Source organism: Rhineura floridana, chromosome 6 (genome assembly GCF_030035675.1).
Source record: "Rhineura floridana isolate rRhiFlo1 chromosome 6, rRhiFlo1.hap2, whole genome shotgun sequence".
Taxonomy (NCBI): Eukaryota; Metazoa; Chordata; class Lepidosauria; order Squamata; family Rhineuridae; genus Rhineura; species Rhineura floridana.
In genome coordinates this window covers 42573712-42592695 of record NC_084485.1, presented here as the reverse complement: position 1 = coordinate 42592695, position 18984 = coordinate 42573712, and the positions used below count along the sequence as shown (strand labels likewise).

Genomic DNA, 18984 nt, shown 5'->3' with positions numbered 1-18984 from the left:
ATGTGTAAAGAGTAAGACAGCTTGTTTCTGTGTTCAGTGTAACGTGTGAACACGTCTGAGGAAATGAAATAATGAACAGATAACCAAAAATAGAGCCATATAGTGCATGGAACACAAAGAGGTGCCACACTAAATAAAACTCTGGTTGAGTTGCAGTGCATGACTGTTGGTGGTTACCCCTGGGCCAAGGACTAGAAACATAGGAAGCTGCCTTATACAGAGTCAGACCATTGGTCCATCTAACTCAGTATTGTTTACACCGAGTGGCAGTGGTTCTCCAGGATTTCAGAGAGGGAACAGTCCCAGCCCTACCTGTAGATTGAACCCAGGATCTTCTGCATGCAAAGTATATGCTCTATCGCTGAGCTAGGTGTCAACTGGTAGTTCATAAACATGGCTGGCTGGCTGGCATAGTCAAAGGCACTCAGTATGAATGAGCACTCTCCGTTCCCAGACTGTCACTGCTGCTGGCATTTAAAAGGCAATAATCACCTTAATCACCTCCGCTCAGCCCCAACATGTGACTTGCTTCCAGACAAGAGGACACTTTGTTTAAGTAGTTTTCATTTTCATCTGTGGGACTGAGCTGATCTCTAATCTTCCAGTGAAGAAAGCTGTCCTCCTCCTCTTCCTTCACCACTACCACCTTCAGTATTTCCACCCCTTCAGAGCCAATAGCAGGGTAATAATTTACTTCCTGGCATAAGCCACTCCTTGAAAATATTCTTGTGACCTTCAGGCTAATTCATAAAAACAAAAACAGCTAAGAGCCAGGGACAGGGAGGATTGCAAGCAGGAGTACTGTAGTGAGAAGATGGCATTAATCAGCTTCTTGAGAGATCCTGGGACCCCTGCCTTCTAGACATCCCTCCTATAATAGGTAAACTTTGGATCTGCAGACTAATTGAGGTATTTTTGAAGAAGCACGAAGAAAGGCATGCTTTGGGGGTAAACTGATCCTATAACTGTGAAGAATATAGACAGAAGCACCTTGAAAGAATCTGCTTGGGCAATGGGGAAGTTAGGTCATTTTAAACTCCAGAGTTTATGATCTTAAGGGGGGCCCTGTCTTTAGATGGTAATGTGTGTATTAACTCATTGACTATGATAAGCCAGCTTTGCTTTGCGGGGGGGGGCTTCCTCTGGCTCATTCTACTGAGTTGGGGCCCTGGACTTCTACCCCAAAGCCCTGCTCCGGTGGCACCACCTGCAACCTATTTATCTGTCCCCACTCCCACTCCACCCAGTGATCAGGGCTGGCACCAGAGGTGGCCAGGTTGGGCCCTAGCCAGGGACCCCTGTGGCCCAGAGCGGCCCCTGAAGGGCTCTCCCTTAGAGTAGGAGGGTGGTGCTCCCATTCTGTGATTCGCAGCAGCATTGGGTTCTGCAACCCGACCCTACCATGGATCACAGAGAGGGAGCTCCCAGGCACCCCCCACCTCAATGCAGACAGTGCGAGTTTCAATAAGACCACCTGCATGCCCCACCTACCTCTCCCACTAGTGTGTATGCCTACCATCACCCAAGGTGATGCTTGGGGCTTCCCTAAGGGGTTTACACCCCCACTGGCATCTTGGTTGATGGCAGGCATGCACACAATGTTGTTAGGTCATTCATACGCCATGAGAAGTAGGTGGGGTGCACAGCTCACTGAGCTGCCTGTAACTGGAGGGCAGGTGTTGGGCTATGGTGCTGCAAACCTGGGACAGGCTGGTGCCCAAAAGCCCAGTCATGCCTGGTGCTGGCCTTGACATTGATCATTTTACTTCAGGTCAGCAAGCTGTGGATCACAAAGAGTGTTATGTCTTAATATCCAGTTAAGACAGGACAATAGCTCCCTTCCAAACAAGGTTTGAGATTTTGTGGAAAACAGTCTACTTCATCTCATGTCTCTGAAAGCTTTTGCTTAAGCACTGCAGATTACGAGTGCAAACGTCTTCTAGAATTTTTCTTTCCAGTATCATCAGGGAGAACAAACTTGGTTTGTTGTTGTTGTTGTTATAGTCTATTTATATACCACTTTTTGGCCAAAATACCCCCAAAGTAGTGAACAAAATATTATAAAACATATTACAAAAAAAATTACATAAGAAATAACCAGTAAAAAATATACAGTAAAAATACAATACATTTGTGATGGGCAGACCTTCAGATAAGTCCATTGCAGGTATTGATCGACCATAATCTCCTGGTTTCAGGTAGGCAGCAATGCAAAAAGATGATGCAGGAGTGAAGTAGGGTCTCCAGATTGAATTGTAATTTGCTATCAGGGTTTTGTTTTGTTTGCTTGCTTGTTTTTAATGAGGGCTAAAGACCTGGATTGTTTGGAAATAAATACAAAGAAACAGAAATTATGTAGAATTACTGTGTTGGACTAAGTGATATTCTGACAAAGTAGGTGATTCCTAAAATGGCTTCATTCAAAAGGAGTGATTAATTCCGAATAAAAACAAAATGTAATGATCAGCAGATACACTTTAGTATAGCCTTTGCCACACTAATGCCCTCCAGAAGTTTTGGAACCAGACTGGAAAGGGAGAGACTGTCGTTTGGAGTGAGCCACATGACAGACCTGTCAAAAGAAGAGAAAAGAAATAAAAAAAGGGAGGAAACTTGATTTCATAAAAAAAAAATCAGAGAATAAATATTGCTGAAGTTTAGTTTCTGTAGAGTGTCCCTTGGTTCTTCTTCTGTTATTTTGGGTACGTTCCGCTGCCCAACCATTAGGTTAGACAACTTTGGCTGTTTCTTGAATATTCATTCTGATTTGTTTGTGGGTAGGCTAGACAACATTGTGGCAAGCAAATGATATCCCTTACTTTCCAGTGAATTTTCCCATCACAAAAAGTTAACTTTTGGGAGGGAGTGGGTTTTTTGTGCAAGAGCTCCAAATTGCACAAATTGAATTTGCTGGTATGTAATTGATTCCCATCTGAAAATAGCAACAGTTTGGAAGTGCCACCTGATTACAAAGTAAGTTGATGATGCAGAGCTGCATGGTGTCCCATCATGCAGTTTTCCATGATGCAGACCTCTGTTGGTCATCACATGAACAAAAAAGGAAGACACGAGGGCAGTAGGTGACAGTGATGATGGCAGAACAGGGCACTGAATGGAGGTAAGGGGAGCAGCCAGCAACCACTGTATCCAAATTACTGGACTGTAGACAGCCCAAATATAATCATGTATGCACAGCAACACACTTCCAGTGGTAACAGTTCATGCATTCATATTCAGGGACCCATCAGAGTTCATGTGCTACACTTTACACAGCAGCAATGGTTTAAGCTGGGGGCACATAGCTGTGATAAAGATTGTTTGGATGTGGTTTATTTGGGTCTCAAAGCTCAGCTTCTGACACTTACAAAGTAAGTTGCCCATATAGATAATGCATATTTTCCCCTGCTACTGACCTCATATTTTTCCCTGCTACTGACCTGTGTTGCTCATTGCTTGCCACCATCTTATTTTTTTCCCTTTCGTGTGCAAAAAAACCTAAACATGAGGGCAGCAGATAATGGTGATGACAGCAGTCAAGGGCATTGCAAGGAGGCAGGAAGTGCAGCCAGCAAACGTCTCCACACCATTGGACCCCAGCCCAAATATATTAATCCATGCTGAGCAAAACACTTCTATTGATAACAGGTGTTGTCCAGTCAAAACATATTTTATGCTGGGAAGCACTTCAAATGAGCACTGGGGTCCAGCTGACCTTCTGAACTGTAAACATTCCTAACACATTTTCATCATAAGGGCATCCCATATTTTACAAGGCTGGAGAAAATGCAGACAGTTGCTTCATCTAATGGAGTGAGGAGAAGGACAAGCTTTTGGCAAACCATAATTTAATGTTTTGCAAGACTAGGAGTACATCATGGATCCTATGGTATCAGTCACCATCAGATTGAAATGTGGGTTCATTTCACATATTACATTGATTTATCTCATATGTCTACGCTGCCATTTAGGGCAAGCTGTTGCAAGGCAGCTTACAAGGGAAAAAATTAAAAACAAAGCAATTAATAAATAATCTACATGTCATCAAATAAAATCACATACAGAGGGCCAAGCAGAGCTCCCAGGAAGAAAATTCAAAGTGTCCCTGGTAGGGATGGACAAATCTGTCAGTTTCTTATTTTTCTAATCTTAAATTCAGTTCTCCACATCAGTTTGTGATTTAAAAAAAAAATCCTCATGAAAATTCATCAGCATTTTACTGCAATTTTTTCCTAACGGATATGTGTCTGAATACAACTTTGCCTAATATATACATTTTTTGCAAAGCAGTTTCCCCTAATACATTTTTGTATTCCTACTAATAAATGCATTTTTATCCACTTTGCCCTAGTATATGTGTTTTTGCACATATTACATGGTTGGAGAACTGCACTGCAAAATTCAAAGAAGTGCAAATTTCAAAAGTTGGCTATGTTTCCGTTCTTGTATTCAGAAAGTGTGAATTAGGACTTGGGCAGGTTCTTACAGATCTTTGAAATCACATGGCCTTGAAAAAAACACTACAAGAGGAATTACTAATGACTTATTTCCTTGGGACTATTTCCCTAACTGTCCTCAATAAGCTATGTTCTACTTCCACTGTCCGTGCTGGGAATCACAAGTGGGGAGAGTGCTCTTGTACTCAGAACCTGCTTGAGGGCTTTCCATAAACATCTAGTTGGCCACAATGAGGACAATGGACTAGATGGACCACTGACCTGATCAGCAGGGCTGTTCTTATGTTCTTTGACTTTATATGAAGCATGGAAGCCAGGTAAGCTGGCTACTGAGCACATGAGACTGGTGCACTTGCTGATTTTGTTTTTGAGGAAAGTCTTTCCTTTAACCTTTTTTCTTTTTTAAAAAAAATCTCCATGAATTTATCTAAATGTAAACAAACAATCCCTTCACTTTTTAAACAACAACAATAAACAGCTGCCTTGTGCATGGTCCACAGCCTCCCCACATTCCCATGCTTGCAGCAAAGCCCACCTGAGGACATCTTGAATGTTTCAGGAACGCTGGGAATGCTGCAGAATGTAGACCACTGGAGAGATGGTTTGCAGAGTGAAAGGACACTTAAAAAACTCTTGTTCACCTCAAAAGTCAAGTAAGTGCAATAAAAAAACCCATCCCATCCATGAATATTGCACCAACATTTTCTATCCCCTTTGTTAATGTTTAATGCAATGGCTTTTCTCATTAATTAATGGAGGGTGGTTGAAAAAACACACAGAATGTTTGGCACAGCATTATTGAGACCTTATGTGTCAATATGGCAAACACATGTTTGCAAACATATGTTTCTCTACCCATATTGTGCCTATAAATACATATGCTATGAGGCTCATACCAGTTTAGGTATTATTTAGACACCCCCTTCCCCACTGCTGATATACTGATCAGAACTGGAGTTGCCTATGGCTGCTTTAAAATAAAAGAAGTTGGGAGATCCAGTAAGGGAACCTCTGCATTACATCTGTTTGGCCTGCATACAGGTACATTTGTCAGGGTGACAGGATTAGCTGCAGCTTTCTAGTGAATGTGGGACTCAGCAGTAGGTGGACTTGCTGAAATGGACTTGCTCAGCTGGACTTGCTGACATGTAATACAGGGGCGGAGAACCTGTGGCCTTCCCAACATTGTTGGACCCCAACTCCCATCAGCCTTGGCCAGCATGACAAATGTTTAGGGATGATGCGAGTTTTAGTCCAACAACATTAGGAGGGCCACAGGTTTCCCACCCATAATGTTAATGTATGAAACAGCCCTTAGAATCAGTTATAAGGATGGACAGCATATGAAGCTGTAAACCGCCCAGAGAGCTCTGGCTATGGGGCGGTATACAAATGCAATAAATAAATAAATAAATATTACAGCATTTTCTACCAGGAACTACCTTAGCAGGATCTGGGCTGCTTAATATTTAATTGTAAAGTTTAATGATTAAACAGCCTCGTTCTTCTTTTGACTTGAAGCTGGTCTCAGGAGGGAAGAAGGCATGGCAAGCTTGGATTCCCACAGCTGCTGTCGTGTCTCATGCAGTGTGGTTTAACAGCATGGGAGACAAAATGTGCAGGTAGGGTAATTTATAACTCTGTCCTATTGATTAAGCATTTTACTACCCTGGGAACTGTCTTGATACTAGAATGACAAACGGGAGTTGTCTGGGCAGAGAATGTGCCAAAGCTAGTCTCTCTCCCCTCCCACCCTCCACCCCCTGCACAATTTTAGAAATATAGTTTCTTCTACATTCCCTTCTTATGATTCTTTATCTTTAAACTGGACTTGGAACAGACAGCCCTTCAAATAGAAGATTGTCCTTTGTGAAGTAGGAAATAATAGGCTTCGTCACATGTCACACTGAACACAGGTACAAGCTGTCATTTACAACTGCTTATGTGAGAGTGTACATTTTTTATTTGTGCAGCCCAACTATTGCTTAATGCGTTCACAGGTACCCAGACTATACACTCATTGAATGTAACGTGTGAAGACCCCTACTGTCACCCTCGAGTCATAGGTTACTAATCCCTGTATATGCTAAACAGAGAAACGATGATTAGCCCAAAGTCATCCAGTGAGCTTCATGGCTGAGTCAGGATTTTAAATATTACCCTCCCCACCTCACTGTTTCTCTCTGGTTTACACGTTTGTCCTCTATCTTATTCCCATCTTCCTCTTTCTTTCTGCCAGTTCTCAGGTGTGGACAAAAGGTAGGCTGCTGGACCACTGGCTCATTTTTATTGGGTGACCTATAGCATGCTGATTGCTAGGATTCTTGGAAAGAATGCTGGACTAGAAGGACCAAATATGGTCCAATTCAGCAAGGCACATCTTATGCAAGAGCAAATATTCAACATCACTTAACACATTTAGTTATGCCTCAGATGTTCAGGGATCCTGAAGGCAGAACCTTGCCTTGTAGATTTAAGACACACTGGTGGACCACAGGGATTCTAGGAAAAGGAGAAAAGAAAAGCACTGTATATAACAATGGAATCTGCCTATATATAAGATGGTATGTGCCAAACTGATCAAATTTGCACTTTCTGAAACAATATGAGAACCAATACACAGCTATCCTGCAAAATTCACATTTATCTGAATTTTGCAATGCAGTTCTCCAACCAAATAACGTTTGCAAAAATGCACGTTAGAGAAAGTATGCATAAGAGAATATATTAGTGAAATTAACATACAAAAATACATTATATTAGGATAAATTGCTTACAAAAATGTGTAAATTAGTCAAAACTGAAGACAAAATGTGTTTCATAGGAAAAATTCACATTAAAATGCTGAAGAATTTTCATTAGGATTTTGTATTTTAAAAAATTTCTGCAGAACTGAATTCAGTATTGGAAAAATGAGAAAGAGAGAACCAAAATGAAAAGGTCTTTCCATCCCTAGCCAAGAGCTTCCACATTCTGCATTAATCAATTCACTGCTTGTTTCATGACCAAATACTATTAGTGGTAAAGGAAAACAGCCAGTGGAGACTGGTGGCTCCGATGTCAGTGGGGCAGGGAATCCATTCTGGGTTTTAGTCTGAACTTTCAAGGAGCTGTCCACTAGTTATATTTTTTCTTCACCAGATGTATGTACCCTCGCAGGATGAATCCATGGAATAGTTATTTCATGTGATGTACAACAGTAACCACTTGTGATAAGCAGAAACTCTGTTCCTGGAGATGCTGCTTCGCTTTGTCAGAGTTAATAATGCCACACAATAATAGTACTCTGCTTGAGTAAAGGACTTTTCTCCAGAAAATATGTGAACACCACACTGATAACATGTGGGCCCCTCTAGTTGTGGAAATCTTCCTATTGGCTATAACACCAGCAGTGTTAAACTATTGTACTTATACAGCAGTAGTTTTAAACTATATGGTCATAACACCAGCAGTGTTAAACTATTGCTTAAAAATAGGGTTTTTGTATATGAGACCATAGTCTCTTGAGATGTATGCTGGCAGGAGCTGGGAGAAAGATATGGGTAGCTTCTTGATAAAATTTGCTTATGTTAGTGTCTTGCAAAGGCCTCCTTTTTGGACTGCATGCACTCTGGAGTCTGTGGGACGTTTTGTGTCTTCACAATACCTACCTCCATGTATAGGGGGGAAAGTAATGATTGTGTCCAATGCTGCATGAGCAAAATCCCCCAACCCTCAGGAGCAGACTTTGAAGGTGCGTGGGGGGTCTGCAGGGAGAAATGGGAAAAGCAGGAGTTTGCTGTGTGAGTGGAACAGCAGTGCTGAACACAACCCAGTATCAATACACACTTTTACAGGATTTTTGCTTATCTAAAATGTATGTGTCTTACCTGCTCTGCACCAAGTCCTGCTTGTTACCTTCTCTCTTTGGATTTTTCCTTTTTAAAAGGCTGCATCGTCCCAGGCAGGGCTAGCAGGGCGGGCGGGCTAGGGAATAACATGGTAGGTCAAGGGGAATGTCATAGAATGCATGCTCAAATTGGGCTGGCACTTCTTGTGTACTATTTTTAGTACTACCAGTATTTTTTTTACTTTTTTTTGGTTATCTCAAAGGACACTCTGTAAATCCCCCAATGAACTGTCAACATCATTCACAGCAGTCTTTCTAGAACAGCTGTTCCTGGAAGCTTGAGAGACCAGCAGGAAACTAGCCTAAGGGTCAACAGAATCTTGGGAATTATTCATACCCACGATGTATCCGGACCAGCACTCTTGTCACATTTCATTTCATTTCATTTCATTTCACTTTTGTTCCTTGCTGCCTTGGTCCTGATCTTTTGACATTTAAAATAAGGCTGCATTTGTGTGGTTGCATCTATGCATGTTCTGGTGCATTAGATGTACAGTGTCAAATCATTTACACCCCCAGAAAGGGGGAGAGGCACTTAAAGAGGTCATGATGATGCCGGGTTCCAAGATTGTGAATTATCTGATTTGGTTTAGTAATTTAGGCTGCAGTCCAATATATGTCTTCTCAGAAGTAAGCTCCATTGGGTTCAATGGGACTTAGGTAAGTGTGTATTGGATTGCAGCCCTAATAATTGAGAACAGAGCAGTCCAACACACACACCCTTGAGCTGGGGAGGGGTTGGATTGGATAGAGATATCCCAGAGCATGGAAAAGTTACTTTTTTGAACTACAACTTCCATCAGCCCAATCCAGTGGCCATGCTGGCTGGGATATCCCTCTGCCCTGCTAAACTGGCCTCTGCCAATGGAGTGATGCAAGCGCAGCATTCTTTTAAAAGGTCAGGTCCAGTAGCAGGAAGGGGTTGAAATGGCCCAGGATCCTTTGGATCCTAAACCAGTCTCACTGGTGTTGTGCAACGGCATTGGGCTCACTCCATGCTGGTGCAGCAATTTTACTCCCCCTCTCAGCCACCAAGTGCAGCAAAGCTGCAGATGTTGCAGTGGCTCCACTGTTCTATAAAGTCCTGCCATCCGTGGCTGGGGTTAGGATGGTGTTCACAATTAGTAAACTGTTAGGGGAGAATGGGTGTGCTTTGAGCAATGGCAACATAAGAAAGGAAGTTCCAACAATCAAAAGAGGAGAAAGGTAACTGTCAGGAAGGGTGCTCCTAGACAAGAGTGCTTGATTTGCAAACAGGCCATTGAGATATCACAAAATGGGCTGTTGGCAACAGGTTGTTTTTTTGTTATTTGATTTCTTTTTGGATTTTCCTTGAAAATGGTAAATCCAGATTAAATGGGGGGGGGGAATACAGTCTGGCATTTTGATGCCAACAGCATCTTATGGATGCTGGGGGGGGGGGAACTGCATGCATGAGGCACACCACTCCCATCTGTCTGGAAAGCACTTGAAGAGGGACAGAATGAGCACTCTCTCCAGATTAATCAGAGGAATGATTATTCCTCTTTAATAAGGGATAAGCTAAGCTTTCACATTAAACATAAAAACAAAAGTCAAATTAAATGGGACAATTCACAGGAAGGTAAGCACACAACATTGTTTTATTTTCTTATAATCATCAGTAGCATATTCCACTAGACTCTAGATGCACTCAGACTATACATTACTACCTTGTTGAACATTAGTACATTTCTGGCTGCTTTGTAAACAAACCTAATATTAAAGACAGCTAAGACTGAATCAAAATGGTTGTTAAGAGTGGTTTAACAGTCAGTCCCCAGAGGAATCTAGACAATGTAGCTCCATGAGGGGAATAGAGGTCTCCTCTCAGCACCCATCACAATCTACACTTTCCAGGATTCTTTGAGAGAAGCCATGACTGTTTAAAGTGAAATAGTAGTGGAATAAATATATGGTGTGAATGTGGTCTAGGACAAAAAGAAAGTTCCAAAATAGTCAGCAAGATTTGTAGGGTTCTTCTTCAGGCTGAATATGGTATTAAACAAAAATAGCCAAAGGGAGGGGGGGAAGTTAGGGCATGGTAGAAGAGTCCAAATATGGGCTATAGTGTAATTTCAGAAATATTGGAAATGTAATTTCAGAATAAAAATAGAAACTTTTATTTCATGACTTGTAAGATTGTATTGTGGGATGGGATCACGGTGTATATGTGTGGGGCGGGGGAGGAGTCCATATGATGAGTTTGTATTGGGCCCTAAGAAATTATGCTTGGGCCCTGATCAAACATTAAAAGTAAAGCAAAAATGTTTTAAATAAACCATGGCCCTTTAGAATATATAGCGTTGTCTTGTGTTAACTTTCCTGGGAAAGTGTGTGAGACTCTTATCTCTTGCCTATATAAAAAAAATATTCACCCTCTGCATACATGTTTTTTGCTGGAAGGAGGTCAAAGTCGAATGTAATCTGCGTTAAATGCCTTTTGGTTTAAAAATCAGCCACCGGTATGGTTGTGATGGTAAATGCTCCCTGTATTAACACCATCATTTTTCTATTTGAAACTTCTTTGTTGAAGAGGATCCTGTAGTGTTAATTTCAGCACTGGCATTTTACTGGATCCTTGTTTCTGATAGGCCTCTTACCAAGAAACATAATTTCCTGGTTCTCACGGAAGTCAAGGAAACAATAACAAATAATGATTATGTAACAATCATACACAACATTTTATATTGTACTTTCCATTTTCTATATACTTTGCCAGGTTTGTCGGCTGTCCAAGGAAAACAGGCACAGCCTACTATTGCATTTTTATTACCAGTGTGTGGTGCAGAAAGCAGAAGGTGAAGCAATTCAGATCAACAATATAATCTGGTAATGCAGGGATGACTTTAAGGCAGTAATGTGTAAATTGTTGCCCTCCAAATGTAATTTGACTACAATTCCCATCGTCCCTGATCATTGGTAGCGTTGACTGAGGTGCTCGAGGTGGTCTCGGACGTGCGGTTGCTTTCCCCCAACCTGTTGGTTGTGGGGGATTTCAATGTACATGCCGAGACTACCCTCACGGGAACCCCTCAGGATTTCATTGAAACCATGACTTCATGGGATCTGCACCTTAGTAATACAGGGCCCACCCATGTAGCCGGTCATGCTATTGACCTTGTGTTTGTCTCAGGAGGGGATGGAAGTGCTCTGAAAATGGGGGCTGTTTCTTCTAACCCTGTGTCATGGTCAGATCACTATCTGGTGAATATGGACCTCTTGATGCCACACACCCTCCGCAGGGGACAAGGACCTATTAGGATGGTCCGCCCCAGACGCCTGATGGAACCTCAGGGATTCCTGAATGCGCTGGGTGATTTGGAGCTGGCTGAAGGATGCCCGGTCGAAGCCCTGGTGATGGAGTGGAACAGGGAGATTACTGGGGCTTTGGATCGGGTGGCTCCGAAACGTCCTCTCCCCCTGAATAGAACTCAGACAGCACCCTGGTATACACCACGGTTGCGGGGTCGGAGACAGGAGGTGAGACGACTTGAGCGCCGGTGGCAGAAATCTCGCACTGAAGACGATCGGACACTGGTTAGAGCAGCAATAACTGCCTACCAAGTGGCAACAAAGGCAACAAAGAGGGAATTCTTTGCTGCCTCTATTGCGTCAGCAGAGTGTTGTCCCAGGAGATTGTTCCAGGTGGTCCGAAGCCTGGTCGGTCCAGTTGCGCAGATACCCATGGAGCAATCTAAAATCTCCTGTGACATTCTTGCTAAACACTTTGCTGGTAAAATCGAGCGCCTAAAGAGCATGATTCCGTTCGCCGTGGATACAGGAAGTGGGCCAGGGTCAGCCAGTTGCATTCCGGTCCGGTGGGATCAGTTTCGGCCTCTTCCCTCTGAGGAAGTGGCCAAGGTGCTCAGTACTGTGAAGCCAACCACCTGTCTGTTTGATCCTTGCCCTTCGTGGCTCATTATGAGTTGCAAAGAGAGACTCAGCGAAGGGATCAAGGCAGTGGTAAATGCATCCTTGAAAGAGGGTGCAATGCCATCAGCCCTCAAGGAGGCGGTGATAAAGCCCATCTTAAAAAAACCCTCCTTGGATCCCCAAGAGCTGAATAACTTCCGCCCAGTTTCTAACTTACCATTCTTGGGCAAGGTGATTGAGCGAGTGGTGGCCAAACAGTTACAGACACACTTGGAGGAAACGGATTATTTAGATCCATTCCAATCGGGCTTCAGGACTGGACATGGAACTGAAACAGCCTTGGTTGCTCTGGTGGATGATATGAGGAGGGCGTTGGATAGGGGAGAATATACCTCCTCGTCCTCCTAGATCTCTCAGCGGCTTTTGATACCGTTGACCACGGTATCCTTTTGGATCGCCTAGAGGGATTGGGAATGGGGGGCACTGTTTTACAGTGGTTCCATTCCTATCTCTCAGGTAGGCACTAACGTGTGGCTTTGGGAGATGAGATTTCAGACCCTTGGCCTCTTAATTGTGGGGTGCCACAATTCTATCCTCTCTCCCATGCTGTTTAACATCTATGTGAAACCGCTGGGGGCTATCATCAGGAGTTTTGGGCTGAAATGTCACCAATATGCGGATGACACTCAGCTCTATCTCTCATTTAAGTCCTCACCAGAGTTGGCTGTGAATACCATGTCCAAGTGCCTGGAGGCCGTAAGTGGATAGATGGGAGAGAACAGGCTGAAGCTGAATCCCGACAAGACCAAGGTGTTGCTTGTGGGAGACAGAGGAAGGTTGGGTATTATGGACCTGATGCTTAATGGGGTGAGATTGCCCCTGCAGGACCAGGTCCGCAGCCTCAGGGTCATTCTTGACTCCAGGCTGTCCATGGAGGCTCAGGTCTCGGCGGTGAGTCGGGCAGCTTGGTATCAATTACATCTGATACGGAGGCTGCAACTCTACCTTCCTGTTCATCTGCTCCCACAGGTGATACATGCCCTGGTCTCCTCTCGCTTAGACTACTGTAATGCGCTCTACGTGGGGTTACCCCTGAAAATGGTCCGGAAGTTACAGCTGGTACAGAATGCGGCGGCGCGCTTGATCAAGCACAGCCGTCGCCGTGACTATGTCACGCCAGTGTTAATAGATCTTCACTGGTTACCAATTGTCTACCGGGCCCAATTCAAGGTGTTGGTGTTGACCTTTAAAACCCTATACGGTTTCGGCCCAGTTTATCTGAAGGAGCGCCTCCAGAATCACCAATTATGCCGCCTGACAAGATCAGCCTCACAAGACCTTCTCTCGGTCCCACCGGTTAAAACAGCTAGACTGGTGCGGACCAGAGAGAGGGCATTTTCGATTGTGGCCCCCACCCTCTGGAATTCCCTTCCTTTTGATCTCCGACATGCTCCCTCCCTGATAGGTTTTCGCCAAGCCTTAAAAACCTGGCTATTCAGGCGGGCCTATGGAATTGGGGAGGATTAATTTTTATGAGGTTTTAACTGGAATTGCTTTTAAATTGATTATGATTATGTTTGCTGGTTTTATGTTGTATATTATGTACTGCTTTTATTATTGTAAGTCGCCTAGAGTGTCCACTAACCTGGACAGATAGGCGACCAACAAATAAAATTTATTATTATTATTATTATTATTATTATTATTATTATTATTATTATTATTATTATTGACTGGGGCTGATGGGAGATAGTCCAACCACATTTGGAGAACCATTGGTTCCCCCTCCTTGTTCTAATGAAGGATAGTGGGCGGTCCCCCCAAATATTCTCCACTACCGTATTTGCTCCTCTAGCTTTTAGTCATGATATACTAAACTTCTCTACAGTGTGGATCAATACTCTGTTTGCCCAATCATGATCTTTGCCACCCTTTTATTTCTCCAGACTATTTTTTCTTACGTCATCCCTTGCTAATGTCTACAAGTCAATCTGTTATTAAAAATACATCTGCAGTTTGCCAATCTGTCAACCCAGATTTCAGATTCAGGATTTATACCGATTGATATCAGTAAGGGCCAAACTAGACTGAGGTAACTTCCAGGCAAACTGTTCATCGAGCATTCATCCTGATTTGTTTGCATAACATTTGCAGGGAGCTTATACGACATCCACTGTTCACTGGGCATTCATGCTGAATTGTTTGCGTGGAGGTTATATAGCATCACGTCCAAGCAATAGCTATCCCACAGTTGCCAGTGCATTTCTCTGTCATTTTCCTGACCAAAGAGCTCAATTTATTTATTTATTTTGGGAAGAGGGTTTCACAAGACTGCCAAATCCACTTTAATTGCACAACCTGAATTTGGCAGTATGTGACTGAATCCCATCCATAAAATAGTGACAGCATGGAAGCATCCTCTGTGTGTGTGTGTTGGTTGTTAAAAAAAGATAATAGTAAGCATGGTGGGGGGGAACATCTTTCATTGGGACTACTGGGAGGGGAGATTTATTCTTTCCTTCCCTGCAACAATCCTGACAAAAATTCCTCCAAAGCTGCTATTGGCCCCAGAAAAAAAGTCCCTATTGGCATTCCAGGGAGTTCCCCCCCAAGTTATTAATACTTGGGTGTGTGTGTGGATTTTGTCAGGACTACAATGGGGGAGGGAAGGGTTAAGTCTCCTTTCTTCATGTTCTGCGATCCTCATCAAAATAACCCCATCCCCATGCATGGCAAATGTGGTTTGTGATTTGTAATTATGCATTTGGTGTCATGTCTAATTTGGCCCTAAAACATGGATCAGTGTGGTCTGCCCGCCAAAAAATAACTGTGTTCTTAACCGGTTGCAGAATAATTCAGAGTCTCGAGGTGGTGTACATATTTTTTAAAAATACAACAATAAACAATAGACCAGGAATCGGGAACCTGGGATCCTCTTAATGTTGCTGAACTTGAACGCCCCTCAGCCCCACCAGCATGGCCAATGATCAGGAATGCTGGAAGTTGCAGTTTGAAAACAGATGAGCCCAAAGATATGTGAATCACCTCAACAGCTAATGTTTTTAGAATGACAATGAGTTTCCATCTGCGTACACGTTTAGCTGCTGGCATCCAGCCAATGCATAACTATAACGTCTTGCTTTTACTTCCTTTTACTTCCTACCTGTAGGAGAGCTGACCTTAACATTTGCAGAAGGGCATAAGATCAGAGGCCTTCAAACTACCTCTCGGTATTCCTTGCTGCCCAGATTGCCAGGATACTATCAATCGGACAAGAAAGCTGTTGCAGAATTTCCCCAAAACTGCATCTACATCTCCAGGCTGACTTGATGCACCCATCTGGGACAAAGACCCTCTTTGAAACATTGGGAAAGACAAAAGGTAAAGTTCAACTGATGCCCCCCTCCCCTCAAAAATTCCATGGGATTGATCTCTAATGTCAAGTAAACTCTTGGAGCAGGTACTCTTGCTTGGACTAACATGGGTTATTCACCTTTTAACATCCTTTTTTTTTAACATTAATTTTTATTCAAATTTTCAAAAACAAAACAAAACAAAAAGAAAAAGAACAAATTAATAACTAATACAATAAAAACTATTGACTTCCGATTTATCATAGATCAGCTATAAGTCTATAATATATAACAAACCTGTCTCTTAATAGATTATAAAATCACCTTCCTCCAGTGGTTATCTTAATTGGTATCAAATCACATTAACATCATATCATTCTATTCTTTCAACAAAAGGTCAAAGAGAAGCTTCCAATCCTTGAGATATATATCCATCAATTTTTCTCCAAATAGGCATGTCAATTAATCCATCTCTTCAAGTCTACTAAATCCAGTAATTTCAATAGCTCTTCTTCCATTATCCGTGTTGATTCCATCTTCCATCTTCCATCTTTGCGCACCCAATAATCTTGCTGTCATAGTCATATAATAAGAGTCTGATAGGAATTTCCTTCATCATAAATATTTCCTTGCCATCAATTCCGAACGTATCACTGAGATATTGTTGCAAAGCCGCATCTCTGTTCCTCTTTTTTACAGAATGCACTAGCACATCTCTTGAAAGTTTTTCCATTGTCACAAATCTGGAATTAATTCTGTAAACTTTCTCCATTTCAAGTTCCATCAAATCCTTCCAGTCCAGGAATTTTTTCGAACCGATGATATCTTTATCTCCAATCTCTTCACCAATTCCTTCAGGGACAGCGCTGAGTTCCAAACAGTAATATTTGTCTCCAGGATCCATCACAGCCATAAAATCCAAATCTTTTTCCAAGTCCATATTTAATAAATCTATTCCAATCTCCAGGGCTTGAACCTTCCCTTTAATTTTTCTTTCATCTCCTTTTATTTGTCCAGTTATATCTTTGGTCCCATCTACCTCCATTCTCATAGAATCCTCTATTTCTGTCAGCTCCTGTCTCATTTTGCCAAATTCAATTTTCATCTCTTGTCTGCTCTGTCTCATCTCTTGTTTGATTAGCTTAATCTCATTCATTATTTTCTGAAACATATCTAGAGAGGAAATCCCTTCCTGTACATCCAGGGTCTCAGCCACCTTCTTGATTGTCATTCTTAAAACCCAAAGAACAAAACACCTTCAATTTCCAATTATAGCCACTATTCCCAAGCAAATAACAGTTTATTTCTTTTTCCAGTCACAAAGGAGTTAATCTTCCAAACCTGATGACATCAGTCCTCTAGACAGCACAAACTGCCTTATCTCTTATGTGTCCAAAAGTGCAAAACAAATTTAGTTCACAGCATCCAAATAATTAGTGGGATAAAGAATAAGCAGATTCGTTAAAAAGAAGTAGACCAGAAAAAATAGTCCCAGACATATAAAATTCAAATATCAAATAAATCAAATTTTCTCTCTTCAAATCAGATGCCCCTCATCCGTTTATATCTTTATAATGCCCAATTCCATGCCAGCTTTTTGCAATAAAAACAAAGATAGGTTTTTTCGATTTTCTTCCTCCTAGTTCCGAGTGTAGAAGAGAAAGTTATAACTCACCCAGGAATTCTTGTTGCTAATTCCTTGACAAATCTCTTTTGCTATAACGATTTAAGCTAGATAATAATAGACAGAAGAATGCTTGCCTGTTAGAACGTTTTTCTTTGAAGAAAAAAAAAGTCTCGCTTAATCAGTTTGAGCTTGTTGTAATCCCTAGCTCCGTCCGACGCTTGCTGGCTAGACCTTCATTCATAGACGATCCTGATGAATTCCAGCCCCCAACAAACACCACGGAACTTCTGTGGATAATCTCTACGTTTCTCCCTTGCCTGGGAGAAAATTTTCCCAGTCAAAAAAAAACTTCTGACTGGTTTTAAAAACTGAAAAAGCTTCCTCTGAGACGAGAGCTCATCCTAGAGGCAAGCACAAGCGGAGCGATCCTCCTGGGAAGTCCACCTTTTAACATCCTTTTAAACAACATTGTACTCATAGGATGGGCTCCTTCTTGGAGGAAGGCTGGAATAGAAATTTAACAACAACAACAACAACAACAATAATAATAATAATAATAATAATAATAATAATAATAATAGTAGTAGTAGTAGTAGTAGTAGTAGTAGTAGTAAAAGAATTGAATTCCGCCCAGCATTTCAGTGAATGACAATGTAAATAATGTGTGTGTCTTACGATTGCCATCCAATTAGCAAAAAGGTAGTCTGACCTGTCCTTAGGCCTGTAACAATAGGTAAAAAAGGAAATGTACTGCCTTCAAGTTGATTCCGAGTTATGGCGACCCTATGAATAAGGTTTTCATGAGACTGAGAGGCAGTGACTGGCCCAAGGTCACCCAGTGAGTTTCATGGCTGTGTGGGGATATGAACCCAGCAGGAGAAGGTTTTAACAGCACGGTGATAGGCATTATCTCCTGCTAATGTTTCCAGTTCATGCTGCTTAAATACATAAGATGAGAGGCTGTTGAAAATGCTGGCAACCCTAGGCCAACCTCCCCTCCCCCCACTTTTCCTTATACAGTAGGGCCCTTATTTGCGGCGGCCCGCTTTGCGGCGTTCCACTAATGCGGTGGCTTTCAATTAGAGTAATGCCCCATCTCATACGGTGTTTGTTCTGCCTTTATGGCGTTTTTCGGGCGTCAGGCGCCATTCTATTGAATGAGTTCTGCTTTTCAGCAGGTTTCGCTTTTAGGTGGGGGTCTGGATCATAACCCGCTGTATGAGTGGGGCCCTACTGTAAACATATTTGGCTACTCTGTGAGCTTTTAGTTTTTCTTGCTGTGGAATTTAACATCCTGGTTGCACCTGTTACATTTTTATCTCCACTTATTTGGAGTTTTTGCTGTTCAGTTCTCTTGGTGTTTTTTGCTAGATTGGGTAACTATCTGTGACCGCCTAGTGAATGCTGTCATCATAGGGATGTTGGTTGTTTTGGTATAATAGTTAAGAGCTGAGTATTGTATTGGTCTGTGGATGTTCATTTTGATGATTTATTGATGTAACGAATTTAATTGTTTTATTGTTGTATCTGTATATGTTGTAAACCCACTTTGAGTGCAGTAATTGCAGAAAAGGGGTATAGAAACAAACCTTCCTTGGCTTGATGGGGTGTCTGACTGGAGCTGGAGCGGATAGTGTCTCTTAGGTGGCAAGGAGCTATTCACACATATTAAAGAAGGTACATAAGGTTGGTCCAGATAGGCAGTTTTTCTGCATACTGATGCCAAGAGAGGGCACAGTCCATACAGAATCTCTCACTCTATAACTT

At 42.2% G+C, this 18984-nt stretch overlaps 1 protein-coding gene across 4 annotated transcripts in view; it reads left to right on the top strand.

Annotated features, from left to right (window-relative positions):
• Positions 1-791: 791 nt before the first annotated feature.
• SGK2 (serum/glucocorticoid regulated kinase 2) overlaps positions 792-18984 on the top strand; it is a 69722-nt gene continuing 51529 nt past the window's right edge. For 2 of the 4 annotated variants that reach the window (XM_061631553.1, XM_061631556.1), the window contains exons 1-2: positions 5981-6076; positions 15407-15618. In XM_061631553.1, coding sequence (XP_061487537.1) covers positions 15567-15618 — 52 coding nt within the window. In that variant the 5' untranslated portion in view covers positions 5981-6076; positions 15407-15566. Of the gene's footprint in view, positions 881-5980; positions 6077-11083; positions 11194-15406; positions 15619-18984 lie in introns of those variants that run through there. The other 2 variants (XM_061631554.1, XM_061631555.1) reach the window with 2 other exon arrangements.